This window comes from Pongo pygmaeus, chromosome 15 (genome assembly GCF_028885625.2).
Source record: "Pongo pygmaeus isolate AG05252 chromosome 15, NHGRI_mPonPyg2-v2.0_pri, whole genome shotgun sequence".
In the NCBI taxonomy this organism is placed as follows: domain Eukaryota; kingdom Metazoa; phylum Chordata; class Mammalia; order Primates; family Hominidae; genus Pongo; species Pongo pygmaeus.
The window spans coordinates 91,713,763-91,736,374 of NC_072388.2; the positions used below are offsets into that span (position 1 = coordinate 91,713,763).

A 22,612-nucleotide genomic window follows, 5' to 3' on the forward strand; every position below is an offset into this window, starting at 1 on the left:
TCTCCATCAGGTTCTGCAAACTGTGGCCCTCCCAGCCAACTCTGGCCTAATTTTGCAAATAGTTTTATTGGAACACAACCCATATCCATACTCAGCATCTAGGGCTGCTTATGTTCTAAGGGCTGAGTTGAATAGTTAGGACAGAGACCGTGTGGCCCATGAAACTAAAAATATTTACTTTCTGGCCTTTTACAGAAAAAAATTTGCTAGCCCCTCTTTTAGACAATGCTTCCTCACCCTGTCACCCAGGCTGGAGTGCAGTGACACAATCATAGCTCACTGCAGCCTCAACCTCCCGAGCTCAAGCAGTCCTCCTACCTCAGCCTCCAGAGCAGCAGGGACTACAGATGCATGCCACCAGACCCAGCTGATTTTTTTTTTTTTAAGTAGAGACAAAGTCTCACTATGTTGCCCAGGCTGGAATTAGGGCCTTTCTAATCTTCACTGTCTGTGTGACCCAGCTGAGCACCCCTTCAGCTCATTTTGATCTTAAAGAGAGCTTTCCTTCTCCAAAATCTCCCAGCGGATGAAATATGCATAAAACCCCAGCCAGCTTTTTGAAATGTGATCAGCTACCTACAGATGGCAAACAGATGTGACTTGGCAAAAAAGAAAGCAGAAATCACCAGGAAGTGGAGGCTGCAGTCAGCAGGGTGTTTGGATGCACAGCCAAAGGGACGTGATCTCTGGTCCACCCAAGACAGATGTTCAGCTCACAGGAGAAGTATTTTGCAGCTAACATCCCAGTGGCATTTCCTGAGGCCCCGATGTGCTCAGGGCTTAGCCCTGAGCCTGGGGTTCCAGGCTGCTCAGGAAGGAGAGGGCAGCCCTAACTGCCAAAATGTTGGGCTGGAACCCAGAGCGTTTAAACAATGCTTGAAGCTTGTGTTGGTCCATGAGGAGCTATCATGCCTGTATGGATACTTTCTCACCAACGTCAACAGCCAGAGACCCAGTTTCTAGTCCCAGCTCTGCTACTGACCAGCTGTAGGGCTTTGAGCAAATTTCTCCCATCTCTGAGCCTCAATTTCCTCAACAAATGGGGGCCCTGGGTGGGGGTGAGGTGGGGAGTGGTTTTGATAAGATGCTCAATCCTTTCCTCTCCATCAGGGTCTGCAAATGTGGTTGGGCGTGATAAACTAAAGCCAATGGTGTGCTGGAGTCAGCTCTCACCAGCTCATGGGAGCTGATTGTGTGCATCTAACTCTTCCCAGCTCTGTGTTCTTGTTGGTAGCTTGAAGTTGGAAATTGTGGAAATATTTAGATCCATGGAAATTGGCAAATGCTACAAATCAAGGTTGATTTTTTTCCTTCAGAGAGCCAGTTGTTAAGCATTTCCCAGCACATCACTGTCTGAGGCCCACAGGACATCCCAGTGTCTATGACCATGACCCTACCCCTGGCAGGACAGAGTGGCACCCAGTAAGTACACACATGGGGCATAGTTCAGTCCATTATCAGCAGCTTACGTCCCAAGCCTATGCTGGGGGCTGGAAAGGCAGTGATGCGAGAGAGGCTCAGAGAGGGTTAGTGACTCACTCTGGCTCACACAGCCTCCATCCCTGCCCTCAGCATACTCACAATGTGAAGAAGGGGGCAGGCTCTGAATCAGTCAAGGCATATGGGAGCTGGAGCAGGAACTGTCCAGCTGTGCTGGAGGATGTGGGAGAGCACAAGGAGAAGTTGATAACAGGAAGGTAGGGAGGGGGTCCCAGGCGGGGGGGAACTGTGTGTGCAAAGGCCTGGAGAGGGGAGAGTGCACTCAGAGTTCAGGGAATGGGCCGTGGTGCAGCCCAGTGGGATGTTATGTGGGAGGGTGATGGAGGCAGAATGTCATCTCAAGTTGGAAGATGGAAAGTAGAGTAAGCACCAGTAACCCTGGGGCAGCCCAGGAGGGCTTCTTGGAGTTGGAGGAGGCAGATCTTGAAGGATGAGTCAAATTAGTAGGAACGTGGGATTGTCGGTCAAGATTCCTCAAGGAAAACATGGGGAGAAGAGGAGGTGAAGGACCTTCCATAGCTGCAGTCCTGGGCCCCCTCCCTCCCTGCGCCTCTCATACCCACATGGCCGGCCCTGAAGTCCTCAGACCTAGGGCCCCAGTTGGGCCATCCTTTGGCTGAAAGTCATTACTCCCTCAAGCAGGGTTTCTCACCCGTGGCCCTGTGGACATCTGGGGTGTCCTCCATCCCAGGATGTCATCAGCACCAGTGTTCCTGGCCCATTTTGCAGATGTGGCCAGAAAGGCAGGTCACAAGGGGCCGCATTGTCTAAAAAATTAAACAAGGACGGGCCATGAGCAGAATCCACATTCACTGGACAAAAATGACTGGAGGCCTCCATGGTGCCAGTGTTATACTGCAGGAGCCAGGACTTAGAGACAAGGCCGCCAAGGCTATGAGGGAAGATGGGAAATGGAGTCTTTATTTGGGGTGGCCCTATCCTGGCTAAAAGTCAGGAGTTCTGTGACTTTGAAAACAGAGACTGGGGCCGGGCGTGCGGTGGCTTACGCCTGTAAATCCAGCACTTTGGGAGGCTGAGGCGAGCGGATCACTTGAGGTCAGGAGTTTGAGACCAGCCTGTCCGACATGGCAAAATCCCATCTCTACTAAAAAAAAAAAAAATACAAAAATTAGCCAGGCGTGGTGGCGAGCACCTATAATCCCAGCTACTCAGGAGGCTGAGACAGGAGAATCGCCTGAACCTGGGAGGTGAAGGTTGCGGTGAGCCGAGATCGCGCCACTGCACTCCAGCCTGGGCGACAAGAGCGAGACTCCGTCTACAAAAAAGAAAAAGAAAACAGAGACTGGACAATGCAGGAGGAAGGAAAGCAACCACTAGTCTCTGTTACTCACACCAGGCTAGAACAGACTGCGCAGGCAAGGAACACAAGACCTCTTGGTTGCTGAATGTGACCCTGAAATTACAAGCCCTGGCAGGGAGGGAAGACACTCGCCTTAGGGGCAAAACGCAGGGGGATGCCCAAGAAACTCAACCACAAAGATAAATTATATGTGTGTGTGTGTGTGTGTGTGTGTGCGTATGTATATATACACATAATTTTTAAAAAAGATTCAGTGGTTTTCAGTATATTTGCAAGGTCATACAACTAAAACTACTCCATTTCCAAATCATTTTTATCACCCCAAAAAGAAACTCTGTACCCATTAGCAATCACTCCCCATTCTCTTTTCTGCCCAGCTCCAGGCAACCACTCATCTGCTTTCTGTCTTTGTGGGTTTGCTTATTCTGGACGTTGCATAGAGATGGAATCCTATCATACGTACAATATGTGGTCTTCCATGGCTGGCTTCTTTCACTTAGCATAATATCATCACGGTCTATCAATATCACAGCGGCCAGGCGTGGTGGCTCACGTCTTTAATCCGGCACTTTGGGAGGCTGAGCCAGGTTGATCATTGAGCCCAGGACTTCGAGACCAGCCTGGGCAACATGGCAAAACCCTGTCTCTACCAAAAATAAAAAAAGAAAAAAAAAATAGCCAGTCTTATAACCCGGTCTCAAAAAAATGAACAAATATCAATATCACAGCATGTATGAGTAGCTTGTTCCGTTTTATTCCCAAAGACTTTTCCATGGTGTGCATGCACCACATTTTGCCTGTGTATCCACAAGTGATGGACAAGTGGAGCCATCTCCACTTCTTGGCTATTATGACCAATACTGCCATGAACATTTGTGTGCAGGTCTCTGTGTGGAAATATATTGTTGTTTCTCTCAGGTGTATATATATGACTAAGAGTGGAACTTTGGGCTCATGTGACAAGATAAGTACTATTTTAATGCAGTATTTTTTAAAAAATAAAAATTGATGCAAAGAAAAGCCATGATGAACAAAATATCCACTTTTTTTTTTTTTTGAGACAGAGTTTCACTTTGTCGCCCAGGCTGGAGTGCAGTGGCACAATCTTGGCTCACTGCAACCTCTCTCTCCCAGGTTCAAGTGATTCTCGTGCCTCAGCCTCCCGAGTGGCTGGGATTACAGGCTTACGCCACCATGCCTGGCTGATTTTTGTATTTTTAGTAGAGATGGGGTTCCCCCACATTGGCCAGGTTGATCTCGAACTCCTGACCTCAGGTAATCCGCCTGCCTCAGCCTCCCAGAGTGCTGGGATTACAGACATGAGCTACCACGCCTGGCCGCCACATCTTCAATGAAGTCAGGCTGTTGTCTGTTTTATGATTCTGCGTTACTGTGCAACAGGAACAGTCACTTCCAATCAGCCTGCAGTTTCCAGGCCCACATACTTTTGTGATGGCTGACAGTAGAAAGCGAACAGATTGGCAACCAGATTTTAGATACAGTCGTTGTTTCTTGAGTGTAGCGCGTTTGTTAACTTTTTCCACCTGGTTCAAAATATGAGAGGCTGTTTTGATAAACACATATGGGGCACGCAGTTTTCCTTTTGCCTCAGGCTTTGCTATGGCTGTGACCACCTGCGCCATTTCAATTAATCCTCAAACATCCTCAGGCACCTCGTTCTCCAACCTCCCTGCCGAGGCGAGAGGAGGGAAGGAGCTTGCTACAGTCCACAGCTGGTGAGTAGTAGAGCTGGGATTTGAACCCAGGTCTGGGGTTGGAGACTCGGCCTTCACACCGCGCCTCTCAGCAGTGTAGCATGCAGTTGCCCAGGAGGGTCACTTTAGCTCTCTGAAGTCTTTTATTCAGGGAGGAGGCAGCCTCATTGTTAATGAGGACAGATGTGAATGTGCAGAGTTCACTATGAAATCTGACAACCTGGGCAACATGGCGAAACCCCATCTCTACCAAATAATATATACATACAAAAATTAGCTGAGTGTGGTGGTATGTGCCTGTAGTCCCAGCTACTCAGGAGGCTGAGGTGGAAAGATTGCTTGAGCCCAGGAAGGCGAGGTTGCAAGTAAGCTGAGATTGAGCCACCATACTCCAGCCTGGGTGACAGAGTGAAACCCTGTCTCAAAGGCCGGGCGCCATGGCTCGCACCTGTAATCTCAGCACTTTGGGAGGCTGCAACGGGCGGATCATTTGAGGTCAGGAGTTCAACACCAGCCTGGCCAACATGGTGAAACCCCGTCTCTACTAAAAATACAAAAATCAGCTGGGTATGGCAGTGCATGCCTGTAATCCCAGCTACTCGGGAGGCTGAGGCAGGAGAATTGCTTGAACCTAGGAGGCGGAGGTTGCAGTGAGCTGAGATGGCACCACTGCACTCCAGCCTGGGCGACAAGAGCGAAACTCTGTCTCAAAAAAAAAAAAAAGGGAAAAGAAAGTTGCTTCCTCCCCTGGAAGTGCTTGCCATGAGCTGCACCTGACACAATGGTAGGTCCATCACGAGTCAAACATCCGTGTGTGCGTTAGGAACTTACCAGGCATATCTCTCTATGTCCCCAAATGAAGCCACATGTGAAAATTTTCTTTTAAAGCTAAGAGTTAGAAAAATAATTTGATTCCCCCAAGAAATAGGTCTATTTTTTCTTCATGGACAGTGAGAATGTAACTGATTGTGTTTTCCTCTTTGCTTTGGCCAGCAGGAAACTCAAAGCCAAATTTGCTGCTGTAAAAGAGTAGTTGTGTAGGTTCTTGCTTATTTGCATTTTTATGTTTCCTATAGTATCATCTCTCTAGTAATTTATATTTGTACTGATGGTTTTCAAATTTTTATTTAGATGTTACTGTTTTATCAGGTGTTATTTCCTGATGGTCCCCTAAATCCTTTGTAAACATGTCAAGTAGAAATACACTTTTTGCAAGAGCTATACATTGCTTGGCATGTGCTTGGATGGATTATTAATCTCACCCAAAACACAAAGGTAGCAGCACTGGCATGGGTTATTCTGGGGTCCACATCCAGACCTGGTAACCCCCAGCTGAGTCTGGAGACCTTTGCCTGAGACTTGGACTCCCTCTGGTTAGAGGAAGTGAGAAGGTGGGCTGGGGACCAGGCGTGGCCATTCCCACCATGCAGAACTGCTCACCGAAGCTTCATTTCTCCAGTGCACTTGCAGAGTCTGGCTAGAAGACCAGCCAGGGGCCTGCAGGAAGATTCTATTCTGGTCAGAATTCTCCACCCACAGTTCCAGCCTTGGGCTTTGCGTTGCCAAATGGGCAATCTTCAGAGCCAGCCAAGAGCCACACTGGGGAGGCATCTTTCGGACCCACCTCCCACCCTCCTTTCTGCCACTGTTCCTTTATAGAGCACCCTCCATCTGCCACGCAAAGGGTCTGTTGCTGTCAGGATGCTCTGAGCCCTGTGAACATCTCCCTCAAAGGCAGCAGTGATGAGATGATACTTCCAGGGGTCTTTACATTTTAAAAGAAGGCCTTAGGAAAGGGCACTGTTTACGCAAAAAAAAGGAAGAAGGCTGAATGGTGACATTTCAGGTCTCGTAGTGTCTAGGTAAGGAAGAGATTTCTGTTTCGCAGGTGGGAGGGAGATGTATGATTAGTGGGGATAGGGAACCTTGCCAGGAGCCATGAATGCTTCTGGGTGGGTCCGCGAATAAATGTGACGTGAATTTGTCTGTCAAGCAAGCAGCAGGGGGCGGCATGGAGAGGGAGGACTAGGAAAGGGGAAGGGGGTCAGGGTCTTGCTCCACCCAGCCGAGGGCACTTTCTCAGTTCCTTCTTCCTAAACTTGGACTGTTTCTCAGGCCTCCTGAGGAGGCTGCTCCCTGGGTCCTCTCTGTCCTGAGAGTCATAAGAGAGCGGGAACATTCCTCTTCCAGGGATCGCCATCCACACTCAGCAAACCACTGTCCCCTACCCTGGGCAGAGAGCATCTCACAAGGAAAGCCGGGAACTCATCTCCCTCTGCCTCCTTCTTCTTCCCAGGGAAGCCCTATGGGGCGGATGACTTCCTGCCTGTGCTTATGTATGTGCTGGCCCGCAGCAACCTCACGGAGATGCTTCTCAATGTGGAGTACATGATGGAGCTCATGGACCCCGCCCTGCAGCTGGGGGAGGGTGAGTCACCACCCCCTGCCCATCAGGTGCATTGCACACCCCCAACTCAGCCATGCCACGGGCACTCTAGGTGGCCCAACAAGCACCTCCTGGATACCAGACTGGCTGAGCTCTGGACCCGTGGATGCAAATGTGAATCCTACACAGGTCCTGTCCTGCAGGAGCTCACAGATTAGGGGGAGAGATGAGCCAGTCAAGAGACTGTGCCACCTCCACATAACAAGTGCTGGAATAGTTGGAATCCCAGAAGGCATAGGAGCATGTTACCCAGACTGTGCAGTCAGGGAAGGCTACCTGGAGGAGGTCACATCTGAGCTGAGCAATGAAGGATAAATAGGAGCCAGCTGATAAAAAAAAGGGAAAAGGCAGTCTTTGTAGCGGGAACAGCAGGAGGTAGTAGTGTAAAAGAAGGGGCTGAAGTGGCAGGCAGTGCTCACAGTAAGAGTCTGACAGACAGTGACAATCAGTTCTTAGACAGGGGTGACCCCCAGGGACTCTCGGCCCCTTGCTCATAAGCCCTGGGTCAGGACCTCCATCACTGGGAAGTTAATGATATGAGTAAGAAGCCCTGTGCTCCCCAATAGGATGAAGGCAGAGGTGTGGTTTGGTCCACCCCACGCTCAGTTTCCCTTCCCCTTTCCTCCTTCCCACCACATCCTCCCACCCACTTAGCCTCAGCCACCCATCCACCAAGAATTTCCTGAGGGGCAGCCAGTCCAGATATCAGCTCTGAGGGAGCCCTGACTTCCCCTCTGAGACATCAGCCTCAAAGGAGAGAACCATCCTCCCAGGCCCTGAGGGTTCCCCTTGGGCTTTGTGGTTCTTGAGATGAGCAGACCCTCTTTGCATCTGTTCACATTTTTTTTTCGCATGTTCCAGTCTCTGGGGTGATAGTTTGATGAGATAGTTCCATGAGTTGTTGACAGCTCAGGGGAGCGTGTTAAAGCCATGACGTTTACTGTCATATATAACTTTGGCTTGTGGCACTGGGACCTCTGTATCTACCTTTTTTTTTCTCTGTAGTTAAAAATGTCCTGTAATGGGAACAAGTTGTCTTCCAGGAGGTCCAGGAATTCAAGAAAAGCCAAGGTTTCTTCAGCAATGGTTATCTGCTGCCCAGTGTAGCCATCTATCCATCCATCTATTCACCTACCTATCCATCCATGCATCCACTAATCCACCTACCCACCCACCCACCCATCTACCCATCCACCCACCTATCCGTCTATCCATCCACCCACCCATCCGTCACCCATCCATGCATCCATCTACTCATCCAACCACCTACCCATCCACGTATTCACCCACCCACCCATCCACATATTCAGCTACCCATCCACATATTCATCCACCCATCCACATATCCATCTACCTATCCACCCATCCATCCATCTACCCACCAATCCATCATCCATCCATCCATTAACCCATCCCATCCATCCATCCATCCATCTATGCACTCATCCACTCATCCACATATTCACCCAGCCATCCACATAACCATCTACCCATCCATCCATCCACCCACCCACCCATTCACCCATCCATCGATCCACCCACCCATTCACCTACCCATCCATCCATGCATCCACTCATCCACCTAACCACCCACCCATCCATCCGTCCACTCATCTGTCCACCCACCTGCCCATCCACGTATTCGCCCACCCACCCACATATTCATCCACCCATCCACATATCCATCTACCCATCCCCCTACCCATCCACTTATTCACTCACCCACCCATCCACATATTCGCCCACCCTCCACATATTCATTCACCCATCCACATATCCATCTACCCACCCACCTACCCATCCACCCACCCACCCACCCACATATTCACCCACCCACCCATCCATCCACATATTCCCCCACCCACCCACCCACATATTCACTCACCCACCCATCCACATATTTGCCCACCCTCCACATATTCATCTACCCATCCACATATCCATCTACCCATCCACCCACCTACCCAATCACACACCCATTCATCTACCATCCATCCATCCATCCACCCATCCACTCACCCATCTACCCCTCCACTCATCCACCCACCCATTTATCCATGCCAAACACATGGGCTGTGGTGTAGGACAAGACAAGTAAGGCTGATAGCCTTGTGTGAATGAATGAATGCCTCATTCTGCATCCCACATTTTGGGACTTCTACCTCATCAGGACTTCGTGGGCCTTCTTCCTTGGTTTCCCCAAGGAAGGGAAGCTCTCAGCATGCACACAGAAGAACCACAGGCACAGTGGCTGAGCAGGAAAAGGGCAGGGACATCCTTGGGCCAGCAGCCCTCTCCTATGGACTTGCGTCCCCCACCCCAATCCCGCCATGGCCTCCTGGGGTCCTTTTTCCTGTTCCCAGAAGCCTAGGGGATTTGGGTGGAAAGAGAGAAGTTCTTGAGGCTGGAGAGCATGTCAATTCTGGGCTACTTCAAGTATTTGGAGGACAAGCCAAAGTACAAAAAAAGTTCATAAAGGTGCTAAACAGTTCCTAGATTCTGCCCAAGGCTGCCTGCATGGCCTGCATCCAGCCCTTTTGTCAGACTTGAGTAGGCAGAGCCCCCCACCCCACCTCTGGCCCCATAGGGAGGGCAGAGGGCACACTGTCCCTCCTGGCAGTCCTGTCTGACCACGGCAGTGTCACACCTTGCCCATGGCAGCTCCAAGGGCCAGAGGACAAACCCACACCACGCTGTGCACGCCAGCAGTGGGGGTGGGTGGCACGGGCACATCCCTGCACCTCTCTCTGCCCTACTTCAATAGTCAGGGTGTGGGAGGTCACAGCACCTAGGACAGCCAGCCTTGCAGGTGTTTGCCTCTGGCATCAAGATGACCTTGGGGCTCTCCAGCGAGGGCAGGGGTTTCCACCTTTCAACAGCCTGGACCCTTCATCTCAATGGATCTGGGTCCCAGGGCAGAGGGTCACGGGTGAGGTGGTGTTTCTGAGTTTCTCCAGCTTAGCCCTCCTGGCTTAGTGGGGTGGTGGTGCAGAGGTACCTGATCACCTCAACCTCTGCGGTGCAGGTGGGGAGGGAGACTGAGCCCTGACAGAGCTCAGAGATGCTGAGGGTGGGAGGTGGGGGTTCCCAGAATCCCCAGACTCTTGGGAACTTAAGTTGCCAGAATCTAAGAGAACTAACACAAAGTGGAGTAAAAAGAGCAGTTTGGAGGCTGGATTTGGGGCCCAGTTCTGCCTCTGACTGGCTGGAAACCCTGGGCAAGTCACCTAACCTCTCTGGCTTGCAGAAGTGAAGTCATCAGGCTAGATTGGCAGTTTTCAAACTGTCTGGGTGCTCTCGTATTCTGCAGTGGTGGCTGGGTGTTAGTTTGTTTGGGATGCTTAATAAAATACCATAAACTGGATAACTTTGGAACCATGGAAATGTATGTCTCTCAGTTCTGGAGGCTGGGAAGTCCAAGATCAAGGCACCAGCAGACTCAGTGTCTGGTGAGAACCCCACTTTCTGGTTCATAGATGGTGGGTTCTTGTTGTATCTTCACATGGCAGAAGGGACACGACAGCTCTCTGGCACTTTTTTTTTTTTTTTTTGAGACAGAGTGTCTGTCACCCGGACTGGAGCACAGTGCTATGATCTTGGCCCACTGCAACCTCCGCCTCCCAGGTTCAAGCAATTCGCCTGCCTCAGGCTCCCAAGTAGCTGGGATTACAGGCCTGTGCCACCACACCTGGCTAATTTTTGTATTTTTAGTGCAGACAGAGTTTCACCATGTTGGCCATGCTGGTCTCGAACTCCTGATCTCAAGTGATCTGCCTGCTTCAGCCTCCCAAAGTGCTGGGATTACAGGTGTGAGCCACCACGCCCAGCTGGCACCTCTTCTATAAGGGCACTAATCCCATTTATGAGGGCTCCACCCTCATGACCTGATGACCTCCCAAAGGCCCCACCTCCTAACACCATCACATTGGCGGTTAGGATTTCAACATAGGATTTGGGGGTAGGGGGACCCGAACATTCAGACCTTAGCACATGGGGCAGGATGAGAGTTGGAGCTGGGCCCTGCCTTCCAGTGTTTTGTAGTTCAGGTGAGCAACCCATTCTGTGTTCAACAGAAAGCCTGCAAGTCGGATTCTTTGCACCTTGGGACCTTCAAATTCTCTCAGCCTGTTCCACGTGCTGCAGTTTAGCAAAGGATGAGCCACGGGGTCCCACTTCCTTGCAGCAGGCATGTGGGGCAGGAGACATCAGGGACTTGTGCAAGGAAGGGCCTGAGTGCCAGCTTGCTGGGACCCCAGCCCCCTTTCTAGCCTCTCTCTTGTGTTCCCACTCCCCCCACCCCCTGCCCCTGTGAAGTCATGGGGCAGACAGGTGACCCAGGCAGCTGCTGGGCACCTTGCTGGAGCCAGCCCAGAATCCTAGCCTTTGCTAAAATCCTGGCTAGGCTGGTCCCAAAAGTGCCCTCTTGGACCCCTTTGCCCATGTCCCTTCCCTAGTCTGCCTGACAGCTGGCCATGCCTGGCTGGTATCTTTCTAGGGGCAGTGGGTTTTTCCAATCAACGCATTCGCCCCAGAGAGAACAGCCTGCTCCAGAACTCACGGTGGGGCCGCCTGCCACCTGGTGGTCCTGGCAGGCATTTCATGGCCCCAAGTCAAAGAGGAAGGTTGGCAGAGAGGCCTCACGAAGAAGCCGGACTCCAGCAAGGCAAGAGTGCAGCAGCAGGGCGTGGCTGCTCCCCTTTCACCTGCGAGGGTGAGACACCCCCAGAGCACCTCCCTGAGGCCTCGTAGCCACCACGCGTTATTCATACATTCCGAAGCCCTGTACTTTACACATACTCCTTTCCTTTTCACAACTTTATGGCATTTGCAGATGAGGAAAACTGAGGCATAGAGAGGCCATTAGCTCACCTGAATTACAGGGCTAGCTGCTACGGAGCAAAGACCTAGATCCTGTTCTCTGACTCCAAAACTGAAGGTTTACAGTCAGCACACTGCACTCACCTCTTCCATTCCCAGCCAGGAAGACATAAGCCAGACAGGAAACAGGATGACTGAGGGATGCCAGGTAGAGGACATGGACTCGGGGCAGCAAGGGCTGGGGGCACCAGAGCCAACTTCCTGGCCTGGGGCTTTAAACCTAACTCAAAATGGAGATACATAAGTGGTTTAGTGGTTCTTCTCTTATCAGGGACACCAAGCCAACCTCCATGGTAGCTTTAATTTCGTTTTTTCAAAAAATGTCTCTTATTTATTTTTATTTATTTTTAATTTGAGATGAAGTCTCACTCTGTCACCCAGGCTGGAGTGCAGTGGCGTGATCTCAGCTCACTGCAACCTCCGCCTCTCAGGTTCAAGTGATTCTCCTGTCTCAGCCTCCAGAGTAGCTGGGATTACAGGCACGTGCCACCATGCCCGGCTAATTTTTGTATTTTTGGTAGAGACAGGATTTCGTCATGTTGGCCAGGCTGATCTTGAACTCCTGACCTCAAGTGATCTGCCCGCCTCAGCCTCCCAAAGTGCTGAGATTACAGGCGTGAGCCACCACGCCCAGCCATCTTTCTATACTGCTATGAAAGGGTGGGTGATCCTGTGGCCATAAACCCTTTTATCTTACCCCCACCTCACCACCTACTGGACCAGGGTGTGAACTTTTCCCATATTGGTTGTAGAACTGGTGGAGATGTGTGGGCCAGCTTCACCCAGTGTAACAGCTAGGAATGCTTTGGGCTGCACGTAACTCACAAAAGTAACTAATAGTGGTTTAAGTCAGAGCAAGGAATTGGTTTGTCTCTTGCATCAAGAAGTCCAGGTGAAGCACCTAGTAAGGATGGCATTTTGCATCCAGGGAACTATGGTCCCAGCTCTTTCCATCTTTTCTTAGCATGTGGGCCTTTGGCTTTGTGTCTGTCACCTGTGATTAGAAGACAGCTGCAGTGCCCCCAGTAATGCCTCTGGGTTCCGGGCAGAAGGAAGGGTGACAGGCAAAAACCCAAAGGGATGCATCCACTGAGTCTGTCTCTTTCAAAGGCTTTCCTGGAAGCCCCACCCAGCCTTCCATTTATACCTAAGGGGCCACAGCAGAGTCTGTTGCCTCTACCCAAGCTGCAAGGAAGTCTGGGAAGTGAGCATTTCAGTTGATGTTACTTCCCCAAATAAAAGCACAGTTCAGTTAGGTAGAAGAGGCAGACGCGATTTGAGTGTGGCACTAGCGGAATCTGCCTCATGTCAAAAATCATCATCCTGGCCAGGCATGGTGGCTCACGCCTGTAATCCCAGCACTTTGGGAGGCCAAGGCGGGTGGATCACTTGAGGTCAGGAGTTCGAGACCAGCCTGGCCAACATGGTGAAACCCCATTTCTACTAAAAATACAAAAAGTTAGCCGGGTGTGGTGGTGCATGCCTGTAATCCCAGCTACTCAGGAGGCTGAGGCAGGAGAATAGCTTGAACCTGGGAGGCGGAGGTTGCACTGTGCCAAGTCGCGCCATTGCACTGCAGCCTGGGCGACAAGAGCGAAACTCCATCTAAAAAAAAAAAAAAAAAGAAAAAAATCATCATCCTGGCACTGGAAGGGCTGGGCAGAAAGGCCTGTCCAGTGGTAGAAAAGCCCAAGGAAGCACCATGGAGGTGGGCGGCGCTGGAGACCCGAGAGACCAGGGTGTCCAGGGTCTCCTCGCGCTCCTCTGGGCCCTTGATCTCCCCATGACCTTAGCCAAGCCACCTTCCCTCTCTGGGACTCGGTTTTCTCTCTCTAAAATGAAGGGGCTTAACAAAGTTAGTATTTCTCAAACCTGTTAACCAAAGTCCCAAACAAGCTCAGGGGAACGAATTTGTAAGCATCATGTAAAATATTGCCTTTTATCTTAAAAGTTCATGAAAATTTTGTAGTCTGAAGTATCTCAAAGCTTAAATTACTTTAGGAAACATTGTGTATTAAGAATATGTGTGAGGCCAAGGCAGGAGGATCACCTGAGGCCAGAAGTTCAAACCAGCATGGGCCACATAGCTAGACCCCTTTTCTATAGAAAATGTAAAAATCAGCCTACAATCGCTTGAGCCCAGGAGTTGGAGGCTCCAGTGAGCTATGTGTGAATTAACTTAAGAAACGGATACATAAATGATTCAAATTTTATACTTATTTAAAATCTTTAAAAATTGCACGTAACAGTATAACCATAATTAAAATTTCCTCTCTTCTTAAAAATTATTTTTAGAATAGATAATGCATTCACATGGCTCAAAATTCTAAAGCATATCAAAGTTCCTTAATTTATAATGAGGTTGTGTCCTAATAAACCCATCATAAGTTGAAAATATCTTAAGTTGAAATGCATTTAATCCACCTAACCTACTGAACATCATAGCCTAGCCTACCTTAAACATTCTCAGAACACTTACATTAGCCTACAGTTGGGCAAAATCATCAAAAAGCCTATTGTGTGTGTGTCAAAAATCAGTCACACAGGCCAGGCGCGGTGGTTCATGTCTCTAATCCCAGCACTTTGAGAGGCTGAGGCGGGCGGATCACCTGAGGTCAGGCATTCAAGACCAGCATGGCCAGCACGGCGAAACCCCATCTCTACTGAAAATACAAAAATTAGCCGGGCATGGTGGCATGCGCCTGTAATCCCAGCTACTCAGGAGGCTGAGGTAGGAGAATCGCTTGAACGTGGAAGGTGCAGGTTGCAGTGAGCCGAGATCATGCCACTGCACTCCAGCCTGGGCAACAGAGCAACAGAGCCAGACTTAGTCAAAAAAAAAAAAAAAAAAAAAAAAAACCTCACACAAAGCATATTTTATGATAAAGTGTTGAATATCTCATGTAATGTACTGAATACTGTACTGAGAGTAAAAAACAGGATGGTTATATGGGTCCTGGAAGCATGGCTTCTACTGAATGTATATCACTTTCACACCATCGTGAAGTCGAAAAATCATAAATGGAACCATAGTATAACTCAGAGACCATCTATATGTGATACACACACAGTGAGAAGTCTCCTGCCCACCCTGTCTCCTGGCCACCCCTTTCCCCACACTGAGGTTTCTCTTTTTTTATTATTGTTATTATTATACTTTAAGTTTTAGCGTACATGTGCACAATGTGCAGGTTTGTTACATATGTATACATGTGCTATGCTGGTGTGCTGCACCCATTAACTCCTCATTTAGCATTAGGTATATCTCCTAATGCTATCCCTCTCCCCTCCCCCCACCTCACAACAGTCCCCAGAGTGTGATGTTCCCCTTCCTGTGTCCATGTGTTCTCATTGTTCAATTCCCATCTATGAGTGAGAACATGTGGTGTTTGGTTTTTTGTCCTTGCGATAGTTTACTGAGAATGATGATTTCCAATTTCATCCATGTCCCTACAAAGGACATGAACTCATCATTTTTTACGGCTGCATAGTATTCCATGGTGTATATGTGCCACATTTTCTTAATCCAATCTATCATTGTTGGACATTTGGGTTGGTTCCAAGTCTTTGCTATTGTGAATAGTGCCACAATAAACATCTGCGTGCATGTGTCTTTATAGCAGCATGATTTATAGTCCTTTGGGTATATACCCAGTAATGGGATGGCTGGGTCAAATGGTATTTCTAGTTCTAGATCCCTGAGGAATCGCCACACTGACTTCCACAATGGTTGAACTAGTTTACAGTCCCACCAACAGTGTAAAAGTGTTCCTATTTCTCCACATCCTCTCCAGCACCTGTTGTTTCCTGACTTTTTAATGATTGCCATTCTAACTGGTGTGAGATAGTATCTCATTGTGGTTTTGATTTGTTTCTTGTGTATCCTTTAAATTTTTTAATGTTTTAAAAATCATTTTTTAAATAAGCAAGAGTTTCGTCCCCAAGAGGAGCCAGTGAAAAGTTTTGAGCAGGGCCAAGACAGCTCAGGGCTGGACTCTAGGAAACTTTCTGAGGCTGGAGGGTGGGTGTGGGGTTGAGCTCAGCTGTTGAAGCAGGTGTTGCAGATGTGCCTCAAGCAGTGGTGGTGGGTGGGGCTTGGAGGAGGTGGGTGGGGCAGGCCAAGCTCCTTGCCTCTGGTGGGCGGAGGCAGTCCTGGCTCAGATTCCACACCCTTGTCCACGCAGGTTCCTACTATCTGACCACCACCTACGGGGCCCTGGAGCACATCAAGAGCTATGACAAGATCACGGTGACCCGGCAGCTGAGTGTGGAGGTGCAGGACTCCATCCACCGCTGGGAGCGCCGGCGTACGCTCAACAAGGCCCGGGCCTCCCGTTCCTCCGTGCAGGTGAGGCCTGGGACTGAGAGCGGGAGGGGCCCAGTGGGACCATGTCCCAGACACCATCCCTGCTGCCTCCTGGCTAAGGAGCCGTGACATCACCTGGCTGCTCCAGCCACCCAGCCCTGCCTTAGGGGAGCAGTGAGACTCCCCACACCAGAGGAAGGGCCCCCAGCCCCTGCTGCCAGTGTATCCAGGACTTGGGTGCATCTAGAAACATATCAGCAGGCATCGGTGTTCCCCTGGGCAAGCAGGAAGGGTGCAGGAGGAATGAGACACACCTATCATTCCTTAGCGCCTCCTAGGACCCAGCACCGTGCAGGGGCTGGAGATGGGGACTTGTCATCCCAGTCCCTGCTTTAAGGAGCCCACAGGCTGATCTACAGCCTTGCTCCTTAGTCCCTGGACAAATGCAGCAGCTGCCAAGGGTCTGCGTAACCCCCACCAACCCAGTGGCCCACCCCTCCCCATACCTCTCTCTATGCAGACTCAGTATTCAAACCGGTCCTGCCCCTCCCCAACTCCATCACCCCACCCACCCCCAGGCTGCATCAAATCCAGCTGCCCCCAGTTCCCCAAACATGCCCAGCCCAGTTCACTGGCTGCTCAACCTCTTGCCCTCACTGGTCAATCTCCCCTTCTTCGCTGGCTGTCACTGCCCATCCTTTAAGACAACTCAGTTTCTCCAACAGCCCCTCCTCCGAGAAGCCTTCCCTGATACACACACACACGCACACACCGTTTCCCACAGGCTGGGTGGGGTGCCCTCCTATGGGCTTCCTGCGGCCTCCCCCTTTACAGTGCATATCACATCCTATCATCCTCTGCATATGAAGCTGTCACCTCTGGGAGGGCACAGCCCATGGTTCACATGCCTCAGGGGCGCCAAGCCCAGGGCCTGGGACAGAGCGGGACTGGGTGTGTAAAAAAGGGAGAGAGTTGAACTAGTGAGCCAGGCACATCCAGAGCTGTGAGCAGCTATGCAGACTCACTCCTCTGACACCCAGAGCACACCGGTCCTGAGCCCCACTCCTGGCTTTCAAGATGGTGCATCTATAATAAGCAGAGCCCAGGCCTGGGAGACAGGAGGCTTGAGTTCTGGATCCGGCTCTGTACTAGCTTGCTGTGTGACCCTCAGCAATCCCTACCCCACTCTGGGACTCAGTTTTCCTGCCCACACAGGCCGACTATGGCTAATCAATTTAATAACTGACTCTCTAGGGAGAAAGCAAAAGCTCTGATTTTAGCTTCTGTCCATTTCCATGGTGTGAGTCCTCCATGGCCAACTTCAACTTGGCATCACTGAATGTGGAATTGGAAAGAAGTGTATGCAGTCGGCTCTCCCTGGCGGGTGTGAGCCAGCTCCAGCACACCTCTGTTCCCATCCCCTCCCAACACCCCGGCCTCCCACGGACTGTAGGGACATGGACACTCTTGGTCCAAGCCTGGCCCAGGCATCCCGTACTTCCTGCTTCTGCCTTAGGGGTTCCTGATGCTGAGCCACACAGAGTGTGGGTGAAAGCGACCACCCACTGTTTGGGAGATGGAAGCTTCGGAGGGGGGGGTCCCCTCAGCACCACATCTGGGATCTGGGGAGGGCATCACCCTCTGCCCCCTCCCAGTGCCTCCTCCGCACACCATGCTTTGAGGGGTGGGCACCCTTCCCTGGGGAGGGGAAGCCCAGAGCTGGACAGTCCCCAGCAGGTGGATAGTGCCCTAGGAGGCCTAATGGAGGACAAGGAGCCCTAAGGTAGCCACTAAGACGGAGGGAGTGGGCCGGGCTTTTCCCCTCCTGGAAGAAATGAGCGGTCCCCGTGAAGCTCTTGACAGGAGCCCGGCCTCGCCTAAGCCCTAGCCACCAGTGGCCATCCCGGTCTCCGCCGAGCCGGGATCCTCAGCCGCTTCCCGCGCAGGCCTGCTGTTCCCAATCCTGCCACAAGGGGGCAGCCCCGCGCGCAGCGTCTCTGCCTGCAGCCCTGAGCCCCGGGGAAGGCGAGGCTGCTCCGGGCCGGAGCTTCCAGCGCCTGCTCGCCCATTTCTGGGAGGCGGGCGCTAACCCCACTTTACAGCCGAGGCTCGACGAACCAAGGTCACACAGGCAGTGGGAGCAAATTCAAAGCCCGGCAGGTGTGGGGCTGGGTCCCTAGGGGTGGAGGACGACGGGCGGGCGCCCTGCTCGTGCTGCGAGTGCCCAGCCCCAGCCCGCAGGCGTCGCCTCGCCCTGCCCGCCCTGCTCATGCCGGGCCTTCCCCACCCGACTGCGCCCAGCCTCCTTCACGCGGTCCCCTTCCGCTTTACCAATCCCTGCCCCACGCAGCTCTTCAGAGCCCCAGGGCCCTTGCAGCCCTAAGGGGCTGGACTGTGCTGCCCGCCCGCACTATGGGATGCCCGGGCGGGCCCGCACCTCCCTTCTTATCTGTGCTGCCCTCCGTGCCCAGCATTGCGCCTGGGGTGCAGGGAACTCACCTGGAGGAGGGGAGAGAATGAATGAATGAATGAATGAATGAATGATTGATGGGGAGCCTGTGGACCGGCGGCCAGGGGGAGCGCCGGCTCCTCGTTGCAGGGACTCCGAGACGCCCCTTAATTCATCTCCCAGAACGGTCGGCCCAGCTGGGAAGCCAGGCAGGGAGGCGGACGGGCCCCTCCGCAGGCTCGCGGCAGAGACCGGAAAGGCGCAGGTGCCGGACTCACAGACCGCTCGGCGCCCGCCACCCGCTATCCATCCAGGGAGGGGCCTGGGCCGGGAGAGGGCGCCTGGGGAGACAGGGCCCCGCCGTGACCACAGGCCCCGCCTGTCTCCTCAGGACTTCATCTGCGTGTCGTACCTGGAGCCCGAGCAGCAGGCGCGGACGCTGGCGTCGCGGGCGGACACCCAGGCCCAGGCGCTGTGCGCGCAGTGCGCGGAGAAGTTCGCGGTGGCGCGGCCGCAGGTGCACCGGCTGTTCGTGCTGGTGGACGGGCGCTGCTTCCAGCTGGCGGACGACGCGCTGCCGCACCGCATCAAGGGCTACCTGCTGCGCAGCGAGCCCAAGCGCGACTTCCACTTTGTCTACCGGCCCCTGGACGGTGGCGGCGGCGGCGGGAACCCACCCTGCTTGGTGGTGCGGGAGCCCAACTTCCTGTGAGGCCCTCCCGGGGCGCCTCCCCTCACCCCCAGGCGCACATCTGGCCCCGCCTCTGGCTGCGCACTCCCGACAGCGACGTCCACGCAGCAGAGGGACATGGGCCATTCCATGACGTGCCCAGGTCAACGTCGCAGGACAGTTGTGAAAATAACATGACGCTCGTCCAAGGCCACTTCCTGAGGGCAAGTCCTAATAGCACTGAGACACCGAGACGGCATGTTCTTCATTAGACGGAAAGGGAAACTGAGGCTCAGAGAGGCGAGAGGCTCTCCAGGCCGCTGCAGCCAACAAACCCGCGCCCTCTTCACACGCACCTCCTCAGGCCATTCCCCATGGGTCCCCCACACCCACCCCATCCTCGATCTTTGCAAAGAAGGGCCCGAGCTTAGTTTCCCCAGGACTGGCCGAGGAAGGAGCACCGGCCACAGCTGCTCCCCGTGCCACTCAGGGTGGACCCAGGATCTCAGGAGCACCTCAGGGTATGGGTTAAGAGACAGGCCTCCACCCCTGCACCAGAGCCTGCCCTTAGCTCCCGGTGCCTCCAGACCCCGCAGCTCTGTGCCCAGCAAGAAGCAGCTAGACACACGCCAGGGCGCCAAGCAGGGCCAGCTCCACGGACCCATGGACAAGCCCAGCCCCGCCTCAGGGAAAACAGGGCCTTTCCCTACAGGACACGCCCCAGAGCTGCGGCAGATTGCAGGAGACATCGTGTGGGGAGGATTTAATAAAAGCCCTTTTGAAAGTGACATCTCCTTTTCTGAAGGGGCTGGAGCTCTGCACAGCCAGCCCCGCATTCACAGCCTCATCTCCTTCCAAGGTGGCTTCAGAAGACCCCCTCTTTGCCATGGGGATCCTGTCCTCTGCCAGAACCTGTGGCATACTCTCAGCCACCCTCAGCCCTTGGGACCCTGGCCCCTGTCTGCCCCTCAGCCTCCCACCATCCTTGGCTCCCATCATCCCCAGCTTAGGATCAGAACCATCTGTCACCTCTCCCAGGGACACCATTCCCCGTAGTCTTTGCCTGGTCAACTCCTATACATCCTCCTCCAGGAAGCCTTTTTTTTTAGATGGGGTCTCAGCTCATTCTGCTGCCCTGGCGGGAGTACAGTGATGTGATCAGGGCTCACTGCAGCCTCCATCTCCTGGGCTCAGGAGGTCCTCCCACCTCAGCCCCCCAAGTAGCTGGGACTACAGGCAGGTGCCACCACACCTGGCTAATTTTTGGTATTTTCTGTAGAGACGGGGTTTCACCATGTTGCCCAGGCTGGTAGGAAGCCTTTCCTAATTCCCCAGGTTGGGCCAGACAGTCCTCCCATGGTCTGTCTGGCCCAGCCATGCTCCCACAGCCCCCTGGGCTTGTCTGTCTCACAAGAGAGAGACCATCAAATTGTAACTATCTACCGATGCCTCTGCTTTCCTTTTTTTTTTTTTTTTTTTTTGAGACGGAGTCTTGCTCTATCACCCAGGCTGGAGTACAGTGGCTCAATCTCAGCTCACTGTGCAACCTCTGCCTCCCGGGTTCAAGCAATTCTCATGCCTCAGCTTCTTGAGTAGCTGGGATTACAGGCGCCCGCCACCACGCCTGGCTAATTTTTGTATTTTCAGTAGAGACGGGGTTTTGCCATATTGGCCAGGCTGGTCTCAAACTCCTGACCTCAAGTGATCCAGCTGCCTTGGCCTCCCAAAGTGCTGGGATTACAGGTGTGAGCCACTGCGCCCGTCTGAGGCCTCTGTTTTCTCCACCAGATTTGCACCATTTGTGTCTGTGTCCTCAGCATTGATTGGAAATAGGTACTCATGAGTGCTTGCCACATGTCAGCGCTTTGCTAGGCCCTGAGAACCAGCACAAAGCTCATGTGGAGCACCAGCATGAGTGGTCCTGAGCTGGGCATCCAGGTAATGGCAGCTGGAATGGGCTGAGTTAAATTCCTGGGCACCAACCAGCTCACTCAGCCAGTCAACAAACACCTGTTAGACTCTGGACCTGGGCCAGCACGATGGGAGCTGCAAGGTGTGGTCCCAGATGCAGCCTGGTCCTGGAGGTCGGCGTCACTGATGTTGAATAAAAGGCAAATACCCAGATGGTGAGGACACCCAGCCATGATCCCAGATTGCCCCCCACCAGCCTCACCCCAATCCCCGCCAATGCAGACACCACTCTCTTCCTCTGCTTCCAAGCTCCTGTCGGTCCTGGGCTGGCCTAGGCAACACAGCCTCATTCCCCAGCTCTCAGGCCAGCAGCACCTTGCCACCTGCTAGGCCTCTGCAGTCTCACAGGTGCTGGCAGATGCCCATACATTCTTCAAAACCCATCTTCAGGCTCATAAGCCTGGTGGGAAAGGTTAGGGGATTTTGTTTCCCCAACCACCCTGTGGGCTACGTATGGCCCAGGCTTGGGGTGGAGCTGGGGTTCAGAGGGTAAATGAGTCACCTGCCCTGCTCTGGCTTCTGATGCCTGCTTCCCAGGAAGGGGACGGAGCTTGCCAGTGGGCTGGACTGAGGGAGCCGCTGTAAGAACGTGTGTATGTGTGCATGCGCGTGTGTGCCAGGCCCTCCATCCTGAGGCCAATGCTGGAATCCACCTGTCAGGAGAGGCCGGCGAGCCCTCGTGAGCTCCCAGAGAGCAGGAGAGGGGTTACCTGGAGCACTTGTCATCTGGATGCCTCTGCCCCCAGGGAGCTGTGACTGGGAGAATTGGGGGGCCTGACCCAAGGCCAGGAGACAACATAATGTGAGCTTCAGGAGTACCTGGCCCTGGTTAGCGATTCCTCTGCATCATGTTATCTAATCCACGAAACAGCCTCTTGGAGGGAGGTATTTATGGATGAAGTCATAAAGGCCCCCAAAGAAAGATGTATTGGTCTGTGAGGGCTGCCATAGCAAAGTGCCAGAGAACGGGGAGCTTAACAGACGCTCATTTTCTCACAGTTCTGAAGGCTGGAAGTTCAAGACCAAGGTGTCGCAGAGTTGGTTTTTCCTGAGACCTCTCTCCTGGGCTGGCAGAGGCCACCTTCTCTCAGGGCCCTCACTCACCTCCTCCCTGTTCACACATCCCTGGTGTCTCTTCTTATAAGGACATCAGTTGTATTGGATTAGGGCCCACCCGAATGGCCTTATTTAACTTTATTTATTTATTTATTTTATTTTATTTTATTTTATTTTATTTTGAGACAGAGTCTTGCCCTGTTGCCAGGCTGGAGTGCAGTGGCACGATCTCGGCTCACTGTAACCTTTGCCTCCGAGATTCAAGCTATTCTCCTGCTTCAGCCTCCCGAGTAGCTGGGA

General features: G+C 52.6%; 1 protein-coding gene across 2 annotated transcripts in view; it reads left to right on the forward strand.

The window, feature by feature from the left end:
• RIN3 (Ras and Rab interactor 3) overlaps positions 1-20,069 on the forward strand; it is a 174,540-nt gene extending 154,471 nt beyond the window's left edge. For both annotated transcript variants that reach the window (XM_054448274.2, XM_054448275.2), the window contains exons 8-10: positions 6,833-6,964; positions 16,045-16,208; positions 19,007-20,069. In XM_054448274.2, coding sequence (XP_054304249.2) covers positions 6,833-6,964; positions 16,045-16,208; positions 19,007-19,327 — 617 coding nt within the window. In that variant the 3' untranslated portion in view covers positions 19,328-20,069. The remainder of the gene's footprint in view (positions 1-6,832; positions 6,965-16,044; positions 16,209-19,006) is intronic.
• Positions 20,070-22,612: the final 2,543 nt, after the last annotated feature.